The sequence below is a fragment of the Vulpes vulpes genome, chromosome 13 (assembly GCF_048418805.1).
Source record: "Vulpes vulpes isolate BD-2025 chromosome 13, VulVul3, whole genome shotgun sequence".
Classification (NCBI taxonomy): domain Eukaryota; kingdom Metazoa; phylum Chordata; class Mammalia; order Carnivora; family Canidae; genus Vulpes; species Vulpes vulpes.
This window is the reverse complement of record NC_132792.1, coordinates 91,038,697-91,061,858: the sequence shown is the minus strand read 5'-3', so window position 1 is coordinate 91,061,858 and position 23,162 is coordinate 91,038,697. Positions and strand designations below refer to the sequence as shown.

The window sequence follows — 23,162 nt, the reverse complement described above, 5'->3', positions numbered from 1 at the left end:
AAATCTGTCGCATTTCTATACACTAATAACAAGCTATCAGAAAAATCAAGAAAACAATCCCGTTTATAATAGCATCAAAAAGAAAATACCTAGAAAAAATTTAACCAAAGAGGTGAAAAATCTGTACTCTGAAAGTGTTAAGATGAAAAAAACTGAACACTAATAAATGGAAATATATACTGTGCTCATGAACTGGAAGAATTAATATTGTTAGAATGTCTACACAACACAAAGCAATCTACAGACTTAATGCAATCCACATCAAAGTACCAAAGGCATTTTTAACAGAACTAGAACAAAGAATCCTAAAATGTGTATGGAACTGCAAAATACCCTAAACACACAAAGTGATTTTAAGAAAAACAAAGCTGGAGGTTATCATGCTCTCCGATTTCAAAATAGATTAACAAGCTATACTAATCAAAACAGTATGGTACTAGCACAACAAAACACACATACATCAATGGAACAGAAAAAAGAACCCAAAATAAACCCACACATATACAAGTCAACATTTGGCAATTGCTTTAATAATAATGACTTGGGCAAGACTCAATCAATAGATGCTGTATTAGTTTTCTACTGCTGCTTTCAGAAATGTCACTTTCACAAAACACCAGAAAAAACTCAGTAACTTCCAAATTAAAGGATACTAAAGAGGGACACATGGGTGGCAGAACAGGTTAAGCCTCCAACTCTTGGTTTCAGCCTCAGGTTATGATCTCAGGATCATGAGATAGAGCCCTACATTGGGTTCTGCACTCAGCAAACAATCAGCTTGAGAGTCTCTTTCCCTCTCCCTCTGCCTCTGCCTCTGCCTTCCTGCTTGTGCTCTCTCTCTCCCTCCCTCCCTCAAATAAATAAAATAAATCTTTAAAAAAAAAAAAAAAAAGGTACTAAGGAGACATGACAACTGAATGGAGGGCATGATCCAGGATTTTATTTTGCTATGAAGGACATTTCTGGGATAACTAGTAAAACCGGAAGAAGGTATATGGAATAGATACTAGTGCTATATCAGTAACAGTATGGTATCAACGTTAATTATAGTCTTAAAAATTATGTATTTAAATATCTACACACAAATATGCACATAGAGAACAGATACGTGAATATTTTATGTGATTCTTGCAACTTCAAGAAAAAAAATCCCATTGTACAGCTCATAAAAAAGCATAAGAAAGCTGGAGATAATTGTGGAGATAGAGAAATTTCGCATGAAGTCGAAGTCAGGGTAACAGAACTGTTCAGGCTAGAAACTGAACATTGAGAGGAAATATAACTGAAGATATTCACTAGAATGGGAGAGAAATACTTAAAAGGTTTTAAAAAGCTACTAAAAGGAAATGTCCTCTCAGTAAATAATTGAACTGATTACTCTAAGAGATGACATAAAAAATGACATAAAACAAATTTAAGATGGGTTAGACAAACTCATTCACAGCAGCTACTGAAGAAAACTATACAAGCATACCTCAGAAATATTCCAAATTCAGTTCCAGATAACCACAACAAAGCTAGTATCACTTTAATAAAGTGAGTCAAAATCATTCTTGGTTTTCCCAGTGCATATAACAGTTATGTTTACACCATACTGTTAACAGTAAACTAAGTATGCAATAGCATTATGTCTAAGAAAACAACACGCATACTTCATTACCAAAAAATGCTAACCATCATCTGAGCTTTCAGGGAGTTATCATCTCTGTTCACAGATCACCAAAACAAATGTAATGAAAGAGTCTGAAATATTGCAAAATGTGACACAAAGTGAACAAATGTTGTCAGAAAAATGGTGCCAACAGATGTGCTTGATATAGGGTTGCCACAAACTTTATATTTTAAAAGACAATATCTGCAAAGCACAATAAAGTGAAGCACAACAAAACAAAGTATGCCCATATTTTGGCAAATATTTCTAAACTTTAAAATCTGTTATCAAAGGAGGCAAAAATGTTGCTCTTTGGTGTTACAGAAATATCCCTGAACTGGTTCAGTCAGTAACCTCAGTCATTAATAAGTTTATTACTTTTGACATTCTTGTACCTATACATAGTTCCAGCGCAAGATAATTATCTAATTAGGGGAATTAAAAATTGAAGAGAAAATATTTTAGTAGTTCAGACAACCTACATCTCAAAGTAATATTTTTAGCAAATGTAACCAGAATCTACAATGGACAATAGCTTTGAGAAAGCATGAGGTGTGCCTGGTTGGCTTAATCAGTTAAGCATCTGCCTTCGATTCAGGTCATGATCAGGCTCCCAGCTTAGCAGGAAGTCTGCTTCTCCCTCTCTCTCTGCCTCTTCCCCTTGCTTGTGCTGTTTTGTCTCTCTTTCTCAAATAAATGAATAAAATCTTAAAAAAAAAAAAAAAAAAAAGAAAAGAAAAGAAAAAGGGAAAGAGAAAGAGAAAGAGAAAGAGAAAGAGAAAGAGAAAGAAAAAGAAAAAAAAGAAAAAGAAAAAGAAAAAGAAAAAGAAAAAGAAAAAGAAAAAGCATGGGATGCCTGGGTGGCTAAGTCAGTTAAGCATCCAACTTAGATCTCAGCTCAGGTCTTGATCTCAGGGTCCTGAGTTCAGGCCCCATGTTGGAGTCCATGCTGGACATGAAGCCTACTTTTAAAAAAGGGGGGGGGGCATATCTAATAGACAATTAATTTACACTTACCTATTACTTCTTTTAACTGATTTGTTCTGCCATGGTGGATCTATCACAATTACATCATATGTTTTCCTACCTGAAAACAAGTAAACAAACAACTTCAGAAAATATCTTCTGTAGGTGATTACTTAAAAACTAAAGCGGATTTACAACAGACATGAATATAATGGAATGCAACAAAAGGACTTACAACATTTATTCAAACAATAATTTAATCTAAAAAAATTAAGATTTCCTTTATAATTTAGTACCCCTACGATTTTAACATCAGTTCACCTATTGCTATTTTTGCAAAGACCACCTGAAAATAACTACAGTTCACTTAGCTGGATACCAATTATTTGTAAATGCCCTTTACGTCTTGATAGCCATATTAATATGGTCTTTTTAAACCTAAGTGAGGTGTTATTTTTGGTGAGGGAGGGGGTTCATTTCTTTAGCTTTTTTTAAAGTTCATTTTGAAATAATTTTGTTAAAACTGATACAAATATAACCTCCTCAGTTGTCTACACATCTTTTTTCCTGGCCCAGGATCCAAACCAGGATCCACACTGCATCTGGTTGCCATGTCTCCTCAACCTCTTCCAAACTGGGAAAGTTCCTCAGTCTTTCCTTGTCATGTATGATCTCGACAGTTTGAAGGCTACTGGCTAGTTATTTAATAGAAAGTCTCTTAATTTGGATTTGGTATTTCCTTGTAATTAAATTTATATTATTAATGTTTGGCAAGAATACCACCAAAGTAATCAAAAACACATGTCAAAATGTCTCGTTATTGTGATACTACCTTTAATCATTTGGTTAAAGTGTTGTCTACCAGGTTTCTCTAGTTTTCACTTTGTAATTAATAAATATCTTGTTAGATACTTTAAAACTGTGCAAATATCCTGTGTCTCATCTTTTCAACTACTGTTTTGAGATCTAATCACTATAATGTTTACCAAATGGAAACTTGCTAGTTCCATCATTCCACTCACACTCATTGCCTGGAATCTTACTGTAAGGAAGAGCTGTATCTTCTGCTTTTATAAACATAGGTATATTTTGGTAAATGTACAATTTCACAAGTAATCAAAACAGTGCAAATTGCAATGAGAATGTAATGGTTTTTAAACTATTATGGTGACAAAAATCAAAAAGAGCCGAAAACATTCAAACATAATTTTCCCTTTATTATCCTGTCACTTACCCTGAAGAATTTATGACACCGTGACATGAATAATTACTCAAGTATAACATGGATTGACAGCAATTAAAAGCAGATTTTCCTTAATGAACTATGTCATTTAATAACTTAAAATTTTTATATTAAATATACAAATAGCAATAGCATATTAAATTGATCAATACGGTTCTTTCCTACTGCATCTCTTAGAAATACCTATTAAATACATATAAATCACTGAGATAAACAATTGATGCAGATTAATCCATGTATTCCTTAAAATGACCTTCAGAAATAGATTATTATGATAACCATTTATAAACTAGGAAACTGAACTTCAGTTTTGTGAAATGAAAGACTAACATTTAGCTTTAGAATCTAAATTCATATCCAGGTGTGTATGATGATGGACTTCAACCTTTAAATTTTGTTAACATTATATAGGAAAATATTTCAAGAAATTTTAGACAATTAACTTGAACACTAGCTTAAAATGTAACCTAAAAGGCAAGGGTGTTAATGTTCGTATCTGAAGTGAATCTACTTTGCCATAAGGAAAAGTTAAATAAAACTGTTTGGCCAGGGACACCTGGGTGGCTCAGTGGTTGAGCGTCTGTCTTTGGCCCAGGGTGTGATCCCAGGTTACAAGATAGAGTCCCACTTCGGGTTCCCTCCCATGGAGCCTGCTTCTCCCTCTGCCTGTGTCTCTGCTTCTCTCTCTGTGTGTCTCTCATGAATGAATAAATAAATAAAATATTTTTCAAAAAATTGTTTAGCCAAACCCAATTGTATCCTGAATTCCTAAGTACAGAGCAGCAACTATATATTTCTATGGGGACTAATTATTTTTTGACCCTTTGCTCTTAAGTACTCTTTTTAAAAAATTTTAAATGTTTTTAAATCAAAAGTCAGCATTTTAAAAGAAAAAGTCACACAGAGAAAATTAAGTGTTTATGCTAGCCTCATAATGTTGATCCACATCCAGCATTCAGACTAGATCTTGACTTTTGAGGCCACAAAAAAATTACATTTTTCTAATAACATAATAATTACTTACAGTTCAGAAGTGGATGCATACAAGAAATGTCAGACAAAAGAAAACTGCTTTTGGGTGGCACCAGGTATTTCTGCCCCATTAAAGTAATCATTTTTGTAAAGCTAGAGTTGTTTTCAACAACCCGTGAAAATAAATCCTGTTCTGTAACAGATATATCTTCTTCCATCAATTGTAATGCCTGAAGTTCCGTTTCGTTCAGAGAAGGCAAATGCTTCGCCATTGCACATAATTCTGACAAATTGCAGGTATCAAGTGGTAAGGTAACAGGCTCACTACACTTGTCCCATTTTTCAGAAAGTGGATGAAGAAAGCCACTTTTGAAACCTTCTTGGATTAACTCTGAAGAGCCATCCAAAATCAGTCCCCTGATCTGTAAGAAAAATTTGTTAAAATACATTAAAAGGTCATTTACATTAAAACACTTTCTCTAAAAAATGAAATTCCTACTATGCCTTGAATATGTGAACTTATGGATTTAAATCAATATTTTAAAGCTTATACTAATTTTATAATAAAATGTAATGGTAAGAATATATGAGTATACCTTTTAATTGCTGTTTCTTAAATGTGGAATAAAACAAACCTCATAAATTCATTTAAAATTAAATAAATGGGGCAGCCTGGGTGGCTCAGCGGTTTAGCGCCACCTTGAGCCCAGGGCCTGATCCTGGAGACCCAGGATCAAGTCCCACGTCAGGCTCCCTGCATGGAGCCTGCTTCTCCCTCTGCCTCTGCCTCTCTCTCTCTCTCTCTCTCATGAATAAATAAAATATTAAAAAATAATAAAATTAAATTAAATAAACAATACCTATAAAAAACACAATCTTAAAAATGTATTATGAGTCTGCAAAAACAAAACAAAAAAAGATGAATTTGACATGTTTCCAGAAGAAAGTAGAATTCCGGGGATCCCTGGGGGGCTCAGCGGTTTAGGGCCTGCCTTTGGCCCAGGGTGTGATCCTGGAGTCCCGGGATCGAGTCCCGCGTCGGGCTCCTGGCATGGAGCCTGCTTCTCCCTCCTCCTGTGTCTCTGCCTCTCTCTCTCTCTCTCTCTCTATGTCTATCATAAATAAATAAATTAATTTAAAAAAAAAGAAAGTAGAATTCCTAATCTATAAAGCAAATTAAGTTGAAATCAGATTTAATATTAAATTTTTCTAGTGATCTAATTTTAAAATCAACTTACCTTTGAATTTATAATATATTGCTTAAATTGTAAAAAAAAAAAAGTATTAAATGAGCTATAAACAAAGCTTTGTAAAACTACAACTACAGTAATTATAAAATTAAAACTTAAGTTCTACTTCAAGGCAAGATGTAGTAGCAGAGATCAGATTTAACTTTTCATCTGAAATTATATTTTTAAAAAGTATAAAATTATTTTGTAAAGATTTTCAGACGTTGGATGGATGTCAACATCCATCAAGTGAACAACAGTGGTCCCAAAAAAGGAGAAACAAATAATTGCTCCCGCTTACAGCACAACAAAGGAGACCCATTCAGAGTCCAACAGTCTTTCTGAGTTGAGAAGATGCTGCTGCAAGTCTGGAAAGGTCAAAGCAGCTAGAGTTTGCAAGGCAGGGTATCAAAGAGGACAGAGCAACACAATTCTTAAAAGCTGCAGAAGAGTCCACTCAAGTCTACCCAAGGTCTAGGAAAGAAAAAGATGTGAAATGATCAGAGGAACAATCCACAAGGCTCCCAACCAGCCAGAATGGAAAATCTCCTAATTTACAAGGCATCAAGTGGACTACTTAAAAGGGTATTGCCTCATGAGTGGGGGAAAAAATAGCTCTAAAGATTGCTCTAGACCTAACTAGAAAACCTTAAAACAAGCTACAAAACTTTAAAAGAAAGTCACAAAAGCATCAACCAGTTTCAAAGTAACTTTGTCAAAGAACAAAGTTCAAGAATATGTATAGGAATATGAAAATATCTAGTACCCCAAAAGCTAAAATTGAAAGGACTTACAAAAAATAAAATTATCAGGTATGTAGAGAAGATACAACACATTACGGAAAAATAATCATTCAATAGAAGCATGCAAGAATAACACGGATGATACAAATAGTAGAAAAGGTTGGACAAATTTACCTGTAGCCCATTTAAGTGATTAGGAACAAAAGTAGAAAAGGATAATATGGTATTTATCATAACCATACTGATACATTCAAAAATGTAAACCAAAATCTGAGTATGTTAAGAGACACAAAAATTACTAAAAAAATAAATAATAGTTGAACTTCTGGAGAAAAAAGTACATACCACAGAATAATTGTGGACTGAGTTCCAGACCACCAGAATAAAGCCAAGTTATTGCAATAAAGTCAACCATTTGAAGGCAAGGGCTGCAAATGACTCATCTGCATTTTATAAATCAGATTATATACTCTTTTCTATAATCATTACATTTCTGTCCCTTTGGTGCAGTCTTTCTCAAAATATGGTATTTGGACTACTTCTAAATCACCTGATTGGAATTATCTGAAGGTCGTTAAAAATATAAATTCCTGGTACCATATGGGAGACTTTGGTGATTTAGTTCCAGGCCACAATAAGGTGACTATTGCAATAAAGTGAGCCGAATGAATTTTTTGGTTTCCTAATGCATATAAAAGTTATATTTACACTATTCCATTAAGGATTCAATAGTATTACATCTCTAAAAACAATGTATATACCTTAATTTTAAAATATTTTATTGCTAAAAAATACAGACTATTAATCTGACTTTCAGCAAGTCATATTCTTACTGCCAGAGGAGGGTCTGGTCTCTGTGTTGATAGCTCTTGACTCATTAGGTGGTGGCTGCTGAAGGTTGAGGTAGCCAAGGCAATTTCTTAAAGTAAGACAACAACAAAGTTTTCCACATCAATTGACTTTTCCTTTCATAAATGATTTCTCTGTAGCGTGAACACTATTTGATAGCATTTTACTCACAGTAGAACTTCTTTCCAAACTGGAGTCAATATTCTCAAACCCTGTTGCTGCTTTACCATCCAAGTTTATGGAATATTCTAAGTCCTCTGTTACCATTTCAACAATGTTCACAGCATCTTCACCAGCAGTAGATTCCACCTGAAGGAACCATTTCTTTGTTCATCCATCAGAAACAACCTCTCATCTTGTTAAAGCTTTATCATGAGATTGCAGCAATCTGGTCACATCTTTAGGCTCTACTTCTAATTCTAGCTCTCGTGCTATTCCCACCACATCTGCAGTGACTCCCTCCACTGAAGTCTAAAGCCCCTCAAAGTCACTCATTAGAGCTGGAATCAACTTCTTCCACGTTCCTGGTAATGTTGATATTTTGACCTCTCCCGTGAATCACAAATATTATTATTTTTTTAATCACAAATATTCTTAATGGCACCTAGAATAGTGACCCTTTTTCAGAAGATTTTCCATTGACTTTGTGCCCAGATCCATCAGAGGAATCACTGTCTGTGGAAGCTATAGCCCTATGAAATGTATTTCAATAAGATTGAGTTGAAAATAAAAAAAAGATTGAGTTGAAATTACTCCTTGATCCATGAGCTACCAAGTGGATTTTGTATTTGTAGGCATGAAAACAACATACATCTAATTGTGTATCTCCATTAGAGCTCTTGGGTCACCAGGTGCATTATTAATAAGTACTACTTTGAAAGGAATCTTTTTTTCTGAGCAAGTCTTTTTTTTTTAAGATTTTATTTATTTATTCATGAAAAACACAGAGAAAGAGAGGCAGAGACACACGCAGAGGGAGAAGCAGGCTCCATGCAGGGAGCTTGACATGGGACTCAATCCCAGGTCTCCAGGATCACGCCCTGGGCTGATGGCGGCGCTAAACCGCTGAGCCACCTGGGCTGCCCAGTAGGCCTTAACAGTAGGTTTAAAAGATTCAGTAAGTGAGGCACCTGGGTGGCTCAGTCAGGTAAGCATCTGCCTTCAGCTCAGGTCATGATCCCAGGATTCTGGGATCAAGTCCCACACTGGGCTCCCTGCTCAGCTCTGTCACACACTCTCTCCCAAAATCTTCTCCCTTTGAGTGTGCTTTCTCTGTCACTCTTTCTCAAAAATCTTTAAAAAAAAAAAATTCAGTAAACAGATATGATATAACAGATATAAACAGATATGCTGTCATGCAGGTTTTGTAGCTCCACTTATAGAGAAAACACATAGCAAATATACCATAATTCTTTTTTTTAAGATTTCAAAGTGTGTGCCCATGAGCAGGGAGAGGGGCAGAGAGGGAGAAAATCCTCAAGCCAACTTCCCACTAAGTGCAGAGCCTGACACAGGGCTTGACCCCAGCACCTCAAGCCAAAATCAAGGGTCAGAAGCTTAACCAACTTAACCACTCAGGTACCCCAATTTAGCATAATTCTTCAGGGCCCTGGAATTTTCAAAATGATAAACGAGCACTGACTTCAACTTAAAGTTACCAGCTTCATTAGCCCTTAGTGAGTCAACCTGTTCTCTGAAACTTTGAAGTCAGGCATTCTCTTATCTGTGAAAGGCTTAGCTGGCATCTTCTTCCAATAGAAGGCTATTACATCTACATTGGCAATCTGTGGTTTAGTGTAGCCTTCAATAATGATCTTAGTTACATCATCTGGATAACTTCCTGCTTCACCTTGCACTTTGCAGGTGAAGACACCTTCTTAAACCTCATGAACCAACCTCTGCTAGCTTCAAACTTTTCTTCAACAAATTCCTCACACCTCTTCTCAACCTTCATAGATTTGAAGAGAGTTAGGTCCTTGCTCTGGATTAGGCTTTGACTTAAGGGAATATTGTGTATGGTTTGATCTTCTATCCAAACCATTAAAACTTTCTCCATCTCAGCAATAAGGCTGATTTCACTTTATCATTCATATATTCACTGGGTTAAGACTTTAAACTTTCTTCAAGAACTTTTGCTTTGCATTCACAATTTGGCTAACAGTTTGGTGAAAGAGGCCTAATTTTCAGCATATCTCAGCTTTTGACAGGCCTTCTTCACTGAAACTAATTATTTCCAGCTTTTGATTTAAAGCATGAGACATCTTGGAGTGCCTGGGTGGTTCAGTTGGTTAAGCATCTGACTCTTGATTTTAGCTCAGATCATGATCTCAGGGTCATGAGATTGAGCCCTGTGTCAGACTCTACACTGGGCATAGAGCCTGCCCTCCCCTGCCACCCCGCACTCTGTCTCAAAAAAAAAAAAAAAAATTAAGTATGAAACCAGCAACTCTTCCTTTCACTTGAACACTTGGAAGGCAATTGCAGGGTTATTAACCTAATTTCAAGACTGCTGTGTATCAGGCAACAGGGACCTAAGAAGAGGGAAAGAGACGGGAACAGCTGGTTGGTGGAGACGTAAGATCACACAACACTTATTAAGCTTGCCATCTTACGTATGTGTAGTTTGTGGTGCCCCCAAACAATTACAGTAGTAACACCTAAGATCACTCATCACAGATCCCCATAACAAATGTTATAATGAAAAAATTTAAAAAATTTAAAATACTCCAAGAATTATCTAAATGTGACAGTCACAAAATGAGCTGTTGGGAAAAATGGCACTGACTGACTTGCTTGATGCAGGGTTGCCACAAAACCCATTTTTTAAAAAGTATGATATCTGCAAAGTGCAATAAAGCAAAGCACAATAAAACAAGGTATGCTTGTTCAATGCAAAAATGAAATATAGACTAGGTTGTATTAATAACAGGTATTGATGAAAAGATTAGTGCACTTGAAAACAACACAATAAAATGTTCAATATGAAAAAGACAAAAAATATCTGAGGAAGTAATGACCAAAAATTTCCAAATTTGCTAAAGACTATTAATTCACAGATTCAAGCTTAACAAAGGAGGAGTGGAAAACTGCAGTAAGAAACATCATAGTCAAACTGCTAAAAATCAACGATAAAGAAAAAATATTCAAAGCAGCCGAAAATTTCTACTTTCAACCAAGATGGAGTCTCAGGAACAACGGCTTTCAAGACAGGACATCAGGAAATAAAACAATGAAAGTAATCATAGGTAAGCCCTATGACTGCCCCAGCTAACTGCCTGGGAAGTTTCCAGGCCACAAGAAAGACGACTCTGGACAAAAGCTAGGAGAAATCCAGAGCTGAGTAGACAAGGCAGAGAATATAGGGAGGTCAAGACAAGAATCCACAGGATAGAGTACCAGAGAGGAAAGAGCCACAGAGAGAGAGAGAACTATGAAGATCTATAGACAGTATCACTGGAGAAATTCCCCTAAGTACTAATATGCTTAGGTGTATAAGGGAATTATCCAAGGCCAGAAAAAGAACCACCCAAAAGATAGAAGAAACAGTGCCAGGAGTTCACACAGGGCCAAGAATGGTGCTTGTTTCCAATATTCAGATGGAGAAACTTTATGATTCACCAGGCAAACAGGAGACAATTCAACATGTGTCTCTGTGTGAGGAGAGGTACTGACAGCTGGTCATCTGGAATATATACTACAAACACAAGGATGGTTACACATGAAGAAAAAATCAAAGAGAAATACTAGTAGAAAAATCAGCTATTTAATCTCCACAGATGCTTAAAAAACATTTCATAAAATTCAATAACCATGTTTGATAATAACAATAACAGATAGAGGGGCACTTGGGTGGCTCAGTCCGTTAAGTGTCTCCCCTTAACTCAGGTCATAGTCCCAGAGTCCTGAGATTGAGTCCCACGCCAGGGGCTCCCGCTGAGCAGGGAGCCTGCTTCTGCTTCTCTCTCTTCCTCTCCCTCTGGCCTTCCTCCAACTGTGCTCTCTTTCTCACACTCTCTCACTCTTTCAATCAATAAAATCTTTTCTCTCTCTCTCAAATGAATTTATAAAATCTTTAAAAACTATACTGTATTATATTTTCCAGCCTATACAATTACAAACAAGAAATAAATTAAAAATACAATAAATGGAAAGCTGTAAGTAAAAGTATTCCTGTTTTCAGAAGTTATAAGTATGACCTGGAAAACCCATGAAATTAAGAGAAAAAAATACAGCAACTTAGTAAATTGGCAAGACTTTTATAAAGAAAATCTTATATAATGTCAACAGAAACTGAAGTAAATGGAAAGATATATTCGTGTTACCAACATCTTAAAGAAGTCAGTAGGCCCTAATTTAATTTATAAATTTAACTTGATGCCATAAAAAGTCCAATTGCTTATTTTTCTAACTAGAATTAAATTGATCCTAAAATTCATATGGGAAAATAAACAAAACAGAATAACTCTGTAAAAGAGCAGTAAGGATGGGGGGAGAGGTGAGCATACCAAATATTAAAACATACTCATGAAAAAAAAAACAAAAAAATAAAAAAATAAAAAAAATAAAACATACTCATGTTATATAACCTGAAAAGAAACTGGAAAATAGACAAATTAAATAAGTATAAAGTCCAGAAATAAACACATGTGTACGTGCAATTCACACTTCATATCTAAATGAATCAAAGATATAAATGTGAAATGAAATCATAAGCATTCTAGAAGAAAACATGGAAAAATTCTTTATTTTTTTCCTCCATGGGAAAATTCTTTTAAAGCTTTGAAGAAGAAATTCCATTTTAATTAGGACTAAAATATCTAGAACTTCTAAAAGAAAAAAAAAAAGAATAAATTAAATAAAAATATAACTGTGTATGTGCTAAAAGACAATCAAAATTAAAATGACAAACCGGTAAAAATATATTTGTAATGTATATCACAAAGAACTACTTTCCCTAACATATAAAGAGCACCTAGTAATTAAGGACACAATTTTTTTAATATGCAAAAGAAACAAATAGTTCACATTAAAAAAAATACAAATGGTTTTTAAATATATGTAAAAATACTTAACTACACTCCTAATAAGAGAATGCAAACTAAAATCATACTGAAATATAATTTTTTACCTATCAGATTGGCAAAGATCAAAAACAATACATCACATACACTGTGATGGTAAGGATGTGGGAAAATAGGCAAAATTACACATTTTTAGGGATGCCTCAGTGGCTCAGAGGTTGGGCGACTTGCCTTTGGCTCAGGTCGTGATCCCGGGATCCGAGATTGAGTCCCACATTGGGTTCCTTCAAGGAGCCTGCTTCTTCCTCTGCCTATGTCTGTGTCTCTCATGAATAAATAAATAAATCTTTTTAAAAATTACACATTTCTGGTTTGCTAATAAGATGATAAAACCTCTACAGTAGCAATCTGACAATATCTATCAAAAGGTTAAAACCTCTGAAACTAGCAACTTAATTGCTTGAAATGCATTCTGTAGATACACACACATATATATGGAAAGCAGCATGTGTATAATATACCTAAATGTCAATAAAGACTAATAAAAGTTGAACAACAATGAAACATAAAACAATTTGTAAAGTATGTTTTTACCTGAAGGGAAAAAAACAAGGGGCAAAAATGTATCAAGTATGATACCATCTAAATAAAAAAGGAGCAGGGGAATATAAGTCCATACTGTCTTTCATATATGAACACTACCACTGGACAAATACGCTGGGAGGAGGAAGCAGTGACTGAGGGATGGGGATTAGAGAAAGACTTTACTATATACTCTGTACATTCATTCACCAAATGAATGCATTACCTATCTAAAAATAAAGTTAATATTAAATAAATTAAATAAAATACAAATCTGATCCTGTCATCTGCTTTCAACAGCTTTCCAACACCTTTAAGTCTAAATGTCTTAAGGTAGACTTGGAAATCCTCACATAATGTGACTTATTTCCCCCGTTTCATCTCTAACCATTCTCTCCACATTCCACAGTCCAGCCATCCTGAGTTTTTTTCAGTTCCTTAAACAAGCTTTTTCCATTTTGCTTCTAAACTTTTGCAAAATGCTATTCTTCTCAAAGCCTTCTCTTCATCATCCCCTTCATATGACTAATGCCTACTGCAAAGACTAAACTTCTAAGAAATCAGTGCTTCCATTAAGCTTTCCTTGACACCGTATCCTCAACTCTAAGTTGGATGCCCACTCTATCTGCCCTCACAGTATACTAAAATTGTCCTATGATACTGCTTTTTATGATATATAGTTTAGTTTTATTGTCTGTGTCTCTCAAAAAAGTAAATGCTGCAACAGAAACACTATATCTCAACTTCTACTGAAGTCCCAGGGCTAACACTGTCTGGTTGCTGGCATTTAATGAATATTTGTAAGTAAAGTGAATTAATGTACTTAATAAGTGAGTGAATAAGTGTATAAATGAATTAGGAAGAAAAGGAGGGGCACAGATAGATTCAGTAATAATAAGACAAGTTCTATTATAGTCTTTTCCTTAATATATGTTCCTTACGATTATCTACATATCTTGTCTATTAACAGTCCTCATACCAACTTCAAACATTCCATGAATTCAAGAAATTCTGTTCTCTAATTTCATTTAACATCTTAAAATTGTTCAGCTTTCTCATATCAGATCCTTGATTTTTGCAAAGTTCTGCAGTTTAATCTTGCAAGTGACACTTCCAGGCAATAGAAATATTTCCAAAATGAACAAACTAAAGCAGAGTTTTGTTATTGAAAGACTTAGCATTTGTGTATTCAGGTATCTTCAATACGTGTAAAATCCAACATATTAATGAAAACCACAATGAGATACCACTCCACACCTATTAGGATGGCTTTTATTTTTAAAAAGGCAAATAGAAAATTTTAAGTATTAGAGTGTGCAGAGACTGGTCCCCTTGTGCATTGCTGGTAGGAATGTAAAATGGTGCAACTGCTATGGAAAACAATTTGGCAGTTCCTTAAAAAGTTAAATACAAACATGATCCAGCAATTCACATCTGGTTATATTCTGGAAAGAACTGAAAGCTGAGACTAAAATAGATACTTATATACCAAATATTCATAGCAGCATTATTCATAAGAGCCAAAAGGTAGAAAGAACCCAAATGTCCATAAATAAATAAATGGATGAACAAAATGAAGGTGCAGTCATACAATGAAATACTATTCAGTCATAAAAAGGAATAAAATTCTGATACAGGAATGAAACTTGAAGACATTATGCTAAATGAAATAAATCAGACACAAAACGATAAATACACGATTCCATTTATATACCTATAATAGGCAAACTCAAAATAGAGAAGGTAGAATAGAGGTTCGGGAGCTGTGGGAATAGGAAAATGCAGTTATTTAAACAGTGTAGATTCTATTTGGGATGATGAGATTCTATCTGGAGATGGATGCATGGTGATTATGGCACAATATTGTGAATATACTTAATGCCACTGAATTATACACCTAAAAATGGAAAAACGGCAAATTTTTTTATATTTTCCCACAAAAAGAGAGAAAAAAATCTTACATCCTACCATCAAATTAACTCAACATATTCAAGACTATATTTACTATCATCCTTCCTAAGACAAATTCCAACCCCAATCTTCCCATTTTGATCAAAAAGTTTCCTTAGAGAGTTAAAGCTTAAAATACTTGGGTACCCTCTGCTTCTTCTCATTTAACTACTAGACCTCTTTATCACCACGTTCTAAAAATACATCCCTCACCTTGTTCATGTTTTCTACTGCAATTATTTTAAGTTGTTTTACCTATGGATGACAGACTTTAAAACTTAACAAATTTCTAAACCTAACCAATATAGTACAAGTTTACTAATGTTAAATAATAAAATAGAAGAATATAAAATTTTAATAAAAACTGGTTTGAATTATTACTATAAAAATAATAAATCGGGGATCCCTGGGTGGCGCAGCGGTTTAGCGCCTGCCTTTGGCCTAGGGCGTGATCCTGGAGACCCGGGATCAAATCCCACGTCAGGCTCCCGGTGCATGGAGCCTGCTTCTCCCTCTGTCTGTGTCTCTGCCTCTCTCTCTCTCTCTCTCTGTGATTATCATAAATAAATAAATAAATAAATAAATAAATAAATAAATAATAAATCAATCCATTATTAAATTCTAACTCAGATCAAAATAACTGCTGAATTTTTAAGAACATCCTTATTTATATTGTTCATTTATACTACACATTAATCTTCCAAGGTCATCAATGAACATTTTACACCTTACCTTTGTATGGTATTCCATTGCATCCAATTCACCTTGATTGAAAACAACACATCTTTTACGCTTCTAAAGAGTAAATTACAGGGAGAAAATTATGTTACCATCTATCACAATATTGATATTTTGAAATGTATTAGTATCTCTTTTTTATCATATTTTCCATAGTATCTCAGTCTTTAAGAGGTTAATTGACTGCTAAAGTCGAAATCAGTGAAAAGTGTATGGACAAAGGAAATAAGCTTTCCCAAATAAAAAACTACTATTTATTATCATCATCATCATCATCATTACTACTACTACTACTACTACTACTACTACTACTACTACTACTACAGGCTTACTGAGTAATATAAGGTCACCTAAGCTATTAATAAGAACTAGTAACAATGATAAAATGTAGCAGGGACATCCATAGAACACCAGAAAACTGTGACACTGTATAAAATTACCAGTATCATCTAACAGTTATATATGGTATAATTCTCAACCTCTTCATTTTTGAGGAGAGGAACTATTCATACACTACCATTCAAAAAAAAAAAAAAATCCAGTGCATTTTCAATAGCTCTTTATGATTGATCTGAAAGCTAGGTGCAAATCAGGTATACTATAACACGGTTCTGTATCTAACAACTTCATAGAAAAGAACATTTTAAGACAGTGCAAAATAGAGCAGGGACTTCATAATTCTTATTGCTGAAACACTAATGTCTATATGGTTGCATACTCCTAGTAGGCTAACAATAAATGCTTGCTAGCTGAATAAATAAATGAACTGAAGAATAAGCTAGTTGTATAATTTGCTTTAGCATGTCAGAAATAAGGTGAGTTTTGTCAAGATGATTCATTACATATGCTCATCTATATTTTTCCATATTAAAATGACAAATTTATCCAACGTAACAGTGTAAACATTAAAAGATGTCCATACTTAGCAAACTGTAAATGCTTATTTGTCTGAACTAGGAGTAGTTATGATAAATAATCTATATACTATTTTGCTGAAATCTCAAACTATATGTTTTCTTTCCTATGTCTGACAGTAAAGGCTCAATAAATACCTGCCAAGACAAAAAAAAAAAAAAAAAAAAGACGGAATAAAGAAATTACAAACATATTAAAAGTTCTACTTCAGGAAACTAGAACAATGTATTAAATTATCTCTATTACTTTCCTTATTCTAATTCTCAACATGCTTTCTTATTTAGTATCTTTCTTCATGGCTATCAATTATAAGATACTGCGTTTATCTTGTTTCATCCCTTTATGTACAACAGCACACAGAAAGATCTCAAACACGTATGGGTGAGTAATAAAAGTTATGCCTATCTCTATCAAAGAAAATCTTAATATCATGTATCCAAAACAGACTTTGTATAATCACCTCTGAACTCTTCAGAAACACACAAAGTATTAAAGCATAATTAATTTGATTTCGTATGGCATTCTTGAAACATCACCAAAAGACTGCACCAGTGCATATACAAATATGTATACCTTAAGAACACATACAATTTTCTATAGCAGCTTTCTACTTTTATTAATAAAAGTTTATGAAATATCCCCTTCTTGCAAACTTCATTATGAGTTTATCCCCAAAGGACAGGTCTCTAAAAATCTCCCAAAATCCAAATACTGTTTTAGGATTTTGCAGACAAAGTAGCAGTTGTTGAACAAAAACAGCTGCAAAAACATACAATTAATACAAATGACTAAGCAGAAAGGGCTTTTTGTTATTGTTCAGTTTTAATTTACAGAGCATTCACTTTTTTTTTTTTTCAGAGCATTCACTTTTAAACAAACTTTGCTTACTTTTGAAATATGCAAATATGGCCTAAGAATGATAGAACATTAGTAAAGAGTTAAAAATTACACTGGATAGAACTAAAAACTTTCTACACTTTGCTGTTTTTAGACTTTATAAATTATATTTAAGATATTGGAATGATAAATTTCTTTTGCATGTTCTGTAGAAAAATAAAAACATATTAAAGCTGTCTACCTTCCCAATAACAGAAAGGCAGTTTTCTTCTTTAACACCATCCACTGGATATTCCTTTTCATTCCTCTGTTGGCATTCATTGTGAACAGCTGAAATTATGTAAGGTTTGGTGACATTAAATAGCTCCGATCGAAAAACATATTTCTGTATAGAGATTTCACAATTTCCTCTGTCATCATTATCTGGCTGAGTGGCAGAGTCAAAAGCGTTAAATGTAGCAGAGGTTCCAAAAGAGGTCAAAGAATCCATTTGAAGAGAATCAAAGTGAACAGATGAAGTAGGCTCATTTTTACTGCAACAAGGCTCATGATGTTGGTGAAGTTGATAGTTTATGTTGTTAACGAAAGAAAGATGATCTAGTAACCATCCTGGTGACAGCTGGTGCACCACAGACATTCTCTTCTTTTAAAATAGAAAAGCAAAAACAAAAACCTCTGGAAATGAGGGTTTAGATGTGAAACCCAACTTTTCAGATTAACTTCTTAAACGTCCAACATATCAATAAAAATATACTTCATATGCACAGGTAGATTTCATGTGCAAATATATAAACTTAACACATACACACAAAAGAATTTGACATTCATGATACGTTACGGAGAAACATAATGTTTTAATATAAACTTTTAATTTCAGGGTTGATAATGCAAAATTTTCAGCCACTTGAGCAAAAGAGCATTAAAATATGATCTTATTTCTGGAATCTCAGTTGAATCCTCCTATTTTCCTGAGCCCTCCACACAACCTCCTGTTTCATATTTGAATCTAGCCACTAGGTCCACATCCTCCAAGTCAGGAAGTCATTCAATTCTTAAAGGTGAGTGTCCTGTCAAAAGCAAAGAATACTACATTATCTATGTGAATTCACCCTTTTTAATGAGATAAACCTAGAGAAGCCACAGAATTTCAAGAAAAGTTGTTAGCAGATCAATCCTTGTTTTTTTCAAAGCACATTTACCATAATAAGTCAGCTCATTAATATGCCCAGTAACCACTGCTACCAATGGGAGAGCAAAAACCATGAAATCGAAGACTGGTCTAGACAGAGCACAATGCAATTTTAACAGATTTCAGAAATACCAAACCCTAGCAAAACTGCAAGGTTATTGGTTCTGAGCGTCCTCCTCCGGCAATTATGTTTTTCAAAACTTATTTTTTAACAAAAAAAAAATGGTAAAGTTCTGGATATGGCCTATTAAATCTAGTGTAATGGAGAACTTAAAGAGTGGGACAGAAAAAGATACACATTAAGTGGTTAATAGCACGATTAGTAATAGTCGCCTTTAGATCCAAACTTCTAGCTCCATGTAGTATTAGCAATATAACTAGTTATATTAGTTATTTAATCTGAGTCTCAAATCCATCTTTTTTTTTTTATGACATCTCGGAAGGCGGTTTAGAGAATTAAATGAGATACTCTACGTGAAGTGCTGTGCAGTGCCTAACACACAGCAACTTTTCAAACAAATGCTATTAGTGATGGTAATCGTGGTATTTGGTCCTCCCCCTCAGAGTCACCACCTGCAGTGAGGAGCTGATGTAATAGCTAGTGAGAGCTAGAAATTTAGTCCAGAAGACTGAAACTGAAAACGCGACGTGCCCAAAATTACAATTCTAGTTAACCGCAAAACTGCTTCGAGAATCAAGGACCAGGACCTTGGCTCAAAGCTCTTCACTCCCCCCAGGTATTGGGCAGTACTTGTCTGAGTTCAAACCCAGGCAAGCAGGTTAGTCCTATTTAGGCAAAGTAAACTATTGTGCTTAAACTCTCCGGCCCCTACCTCTCCCGTTCACATCCAACCCCACCCCTACTCCCCCGGGGTCCTCCCGGCTGCACTCGCCGGCCACCGCTAGAGGACCAGGACGCCCGAGCGGCAGCTACGCCAGCTCGAACCTCGGAGGCGGCTCCGCCCACGCTCCGCAGTCCTCATCTCCTACCTCACCGCTTCCCTTGTTAGAAAAACTGCACGACGCCTCCGCCTTGCATCATGAAAGCAGCACCCCTCTAACCAGCGGTCATGTGAGACTCCACTTTCACGGTAAAGGAAAGAAATTTCTCTTTTTGCTACGAGACAAGGGCGCGGCCATGTTGCTGTACGGAAAAATCATTTCCAGGGCGATTTGGAGCGCTCTGTCCGCTAATCAGAGGCAGACAGCTCCCGCGCCCTCAGCGCTAACTTTAAAATCGGACTGGGCTTTGGCGCGGACGCTTGCACTTACCAGAGTCGCCGGGGTGCTGAGTGAGGCAGCGGGACGCCAGTAGCACGCAGAATTCCTGCGACGGAGAGCGGCGTGTTAAGAGTTGCGCACGCGCCCGACGTACGTGATGACGTAGGCGCCAGCGGAGATTTCAAATTCGAACTGCGCCGGTGGGTGCGGGGAGGAGTTGGGTGTTTTGGCTGCTGTCGTCCTGCCTCGCAAATAGTTGCACGGATTACGGATTCTGCCCTTGGATTGTATCACGAAACTGGAAGAAAGGTAACTAATGACTTTGGGCTAATTTTGTGCCGGCAGAACTGTTCTGAAGGGAGAAAGCGATGGCGCTAACAACTTAGATTCAGGGGCTCTGAGGGACAACGTTTTAGTGTCTACTCTTGTGAGGGCTCCGGGCCGAGTCTGTGCAAGGCACCAGTTTCCCGGAGTTTAAGAAGTTCCTACTGACGGAGACTTGCAAGGGAGGAGAGGACCGAGGGGCACACTGGTGGAGAGCAGAGAATGGAGGGAGGAAAGGGGAAGAATTGCCGGGAGCTTGGGAGGAAGGACAGAATGAAAAACTGTTTGAGGTGTTGCCTTTGAGATAGCAGAGTAACAACCTAGTGGGCGTGTAGGGAAGTCTTAAGCCATATTTTAAGTGGAGATTTGGAGTGCACACAGGGGTGAGTGGAAGAGTTGAAAGGATAGCAGAAATGTATAAAGGAGTGAAAGAAATAGGTGGCCGAACCAAGGTAGAGTGTAATCGGTTTTTAAAAAACAAAGGAGGGCCCAAAGAAATGACAGGATAACTACAAATGTCCACTTCCCTGGAAACCAGGACAGGACCTGAGAAATCTAGGTGTAGGGTGTCTAATACCACAGAGATGAGATAGGGTCAAAAGATCTGTCAATCGTGAGTATTCTAGGAGGCAACTGTTTCAGTAGATATGAAGGAAATGAAATGGTAATTTTCTGGAAAATAAGCAGCAGCCTGTGGACCATTTTGTGGACCAGATAGTTTGCCCTTGTTGGGAGGGGGATTGAAGTAAGAGCGGCACCAATTGAGTATAAATCGAAAGCAGCGGGTGAAGGACAGAGCGAGAGAGATGGACTCGGAAAAGAAGACAGAATAGCTGTATTCTCTAAGCCCAGAGTAAAGGAAACATCTTGAGGTAGTTCTCGTGCGGTAGCCTCTGACTCTCCCAATGAAAAGGGGTAGTTAACAGCAGTAATGTGATCTGGGTTAGGACTCAGAGCTTTAACTACCATGGATATGTGAAGGCAGGCATTACACCTTATTTATCATTGTGTCATTTCATTTGCCTTGCACACTCGAGTGTACATGGTAGACAGTGAGTAAATATTCCCGTGTGTTGAATATTTTTAAATGTAATTAATACACATTCCTTGCAAATGAGGACTTCACCTTATATGAACAAGAGGGTCCAAGAAAAAGTTATCCTGAAGAAATAATGGGACTTGGCTGCTTTCTGCTTGAGGATGAAGCTAAGAATTGGTGCTTAATGTAGCATCTATATCTGAAAAGATTTTTTAATACTGAATTCACGAATACAGGTAGTAAGCATGAAGCGCAGTTCAGTTTCCACCGGTGGTGCTGGCCGCCTCTCCATGCAGGATTTAAGGTCTCAAGATTTCAATAAACAAGGCCTCCATACCCCTCAAACGTAAGTACCTCATGACTTACTGTTGTGGACAAAGAAATCTGTAAAGATGGTTAATACATGTATTATGAGTGATGTTCTGATGAATCTTGTTCCTTCACAGTATTACCTAATTTGGATTAATGAAGGCTGAAAATTGGCATGTTTTTAGGTGTGTTTTATCTCATATGATCCTTAAATCTCCAAAGCTGCATCGTTTGCCAGGCAACCTCTAAAAAGGGCTGTTAATTCCTTTTCAGCACTAATTTTCCTATTTTCTTCCTTTATTGTAGCCCTGCTGATTTGAGCAGGCTCATTGGTAAAACTTTCGATTTACTGAAGCATATGCAATTGCCAAAATTATCAGTTATTAGTTATTTGCTCAACGATAAGCTGCAGTTTAGAATAGCCTACAGAACTACTTCTACAAACTTTTCTCAGTATTCACTGGAAAATGGTATATAATTATACTATCATAAAATAGCATTTCTTTATAAGTGCGTTTCTTCTAATTAAGAAAAGGCTATTTTTAAGCCACTGAGGGCTCTATCAATCCTTATACCAAGGTACAAGTTACTTGCTAACTGTACTTAAATTACTTAGGTTAACGTTGTATAAGCCTCAACTACTTTTAGAAATTTAATTACTTTATATCTTTCCTTCTAAAATCAGGGATATTTTTTTTTATTGTTACATATTACATACACTAAAAGATTTATGCCTTAATGGTATTGAAAACTAAATGGCTGCCTTTGGCAATGTTTTGGGTCTGTTATTTACATAAGGTATGTTCTTATGTGTAGCTGCATTTTGATAGACTTGGCCTTAAAAGAAAAATGTTAAATGTAGCTATCCTATGATTGAAGATACCTATTTTTAAATTTTTTTCCTTTAAGTTTATCCATAAATGTACTTAGGTTAAAATAATTGAAATCAGAATGTAGATATGGTTTGTTTCTGCTTTCTTTGTTTCTGCTTTCTTCTTGACATTTTAGCATTATTGCTTGTACATGTTGTTAGCCTGTCCCATTTGTAATAGCTGTGATTGCTACTAAAAATTTTCATGATTCTGGATTATTTTTGTAAGTAATGGGAAAGAGTTTCTAGTTCCAAGATATTTCCAAGAATTGCTTACACTGTTGTTTTTATATTTGTTTTTTAAAGTTTTTTTTTTTTTTCATTTTGTTAAAGCAGAGAGAAACCAGCCTTTGGAAAGTTGAGTATAAACAAACCGACATCTGAAAGAAAAATCTCTGTGTTTGGTAAAAGGTATGATATTTTTTATTAGTTTCAATGAAGGGATTCTTTAAAAATTGGATGGCATGACCCCTTACAAAAGAAAGTTATAAGCTAGCTTACTTCTCTTCTAAA

The 23,162-nt window shown here is 35.6% G+C and overlaps 2 protein-coding genes across 8 annotated transcripts in view; one reads left to right on the top strand and one right to left on the bottom strand.

Moving 5' to 3' along the window:
* METTL4 (methyltransferase 4, N6-adenosine) overlaps positions 1-20,265 on the bottom strand; it is a 39,022-nt gene extending 18,757 nt beyond the window's left edge. Inside the window, exons 1-5 of one of the 4 annotated variants that reach the window (XM_026005878.2) lie at positions 20,158-20,265; positions 17,938-18,763; positions 15,939-16,001; positions 4,885-5,254; positions 2,669-2,738 (exon numbers count right to left, since the gene is read on the bottom strand). In XM_026005878.2, coding sequence (XP_025861663.1) covers positions 2,669-2,738; positions 4,885-5,254; positions 15,939-16,001; positions 17,938-18,333 — 899 coding nt within the window. In that variant the 5' untranslated portion in view covers positions 18,334-18,763; positions 20,158-20,265. Of the gene's footprint in view, positions 1-2,668; positions 2,739-4,884; positions 5,255-15,938; positions 16,002-17,937; positions 18,764-19,875; positions 19,979-20,157 lie in introns of those variants that run through there. The other 3 variants (XM_072735046.1, XM_026005879.2, XM_026005877.2) reach the window with 3 other exon arrangements.
* NDC80 (NDC80 kinetochore complex component) overlaps positions 19,799-23,162 on the top strand; it is a 46,501-nt gene continuing 43,137 nt past the window's right edge. The window contains exons 1-3 of one of the 4 annotated variants that reach the window (XM_026005875.2): positions 19,799-20,415; positions 21,706-21,815; positions 22,983-23,060. In XM_026005875.2, the coding sequence (XP_025861660.1) occupies positions 21,715-21,815; positions 22,983-23,060 (179 nt within the window). In that variant the 5' untranslated portion in view covers positions 19,799-20,415; positions 21,706-21,714. The remainder of the gene's footprint in view (positions 20,416-21,705; positions 21,816-22,982; positions 23,061-23,162) is intronic. The other 3 variants (XM_072735043.1, XM_072735045.1, XM_072735044.1) reach the window with 3 other exon arrangements.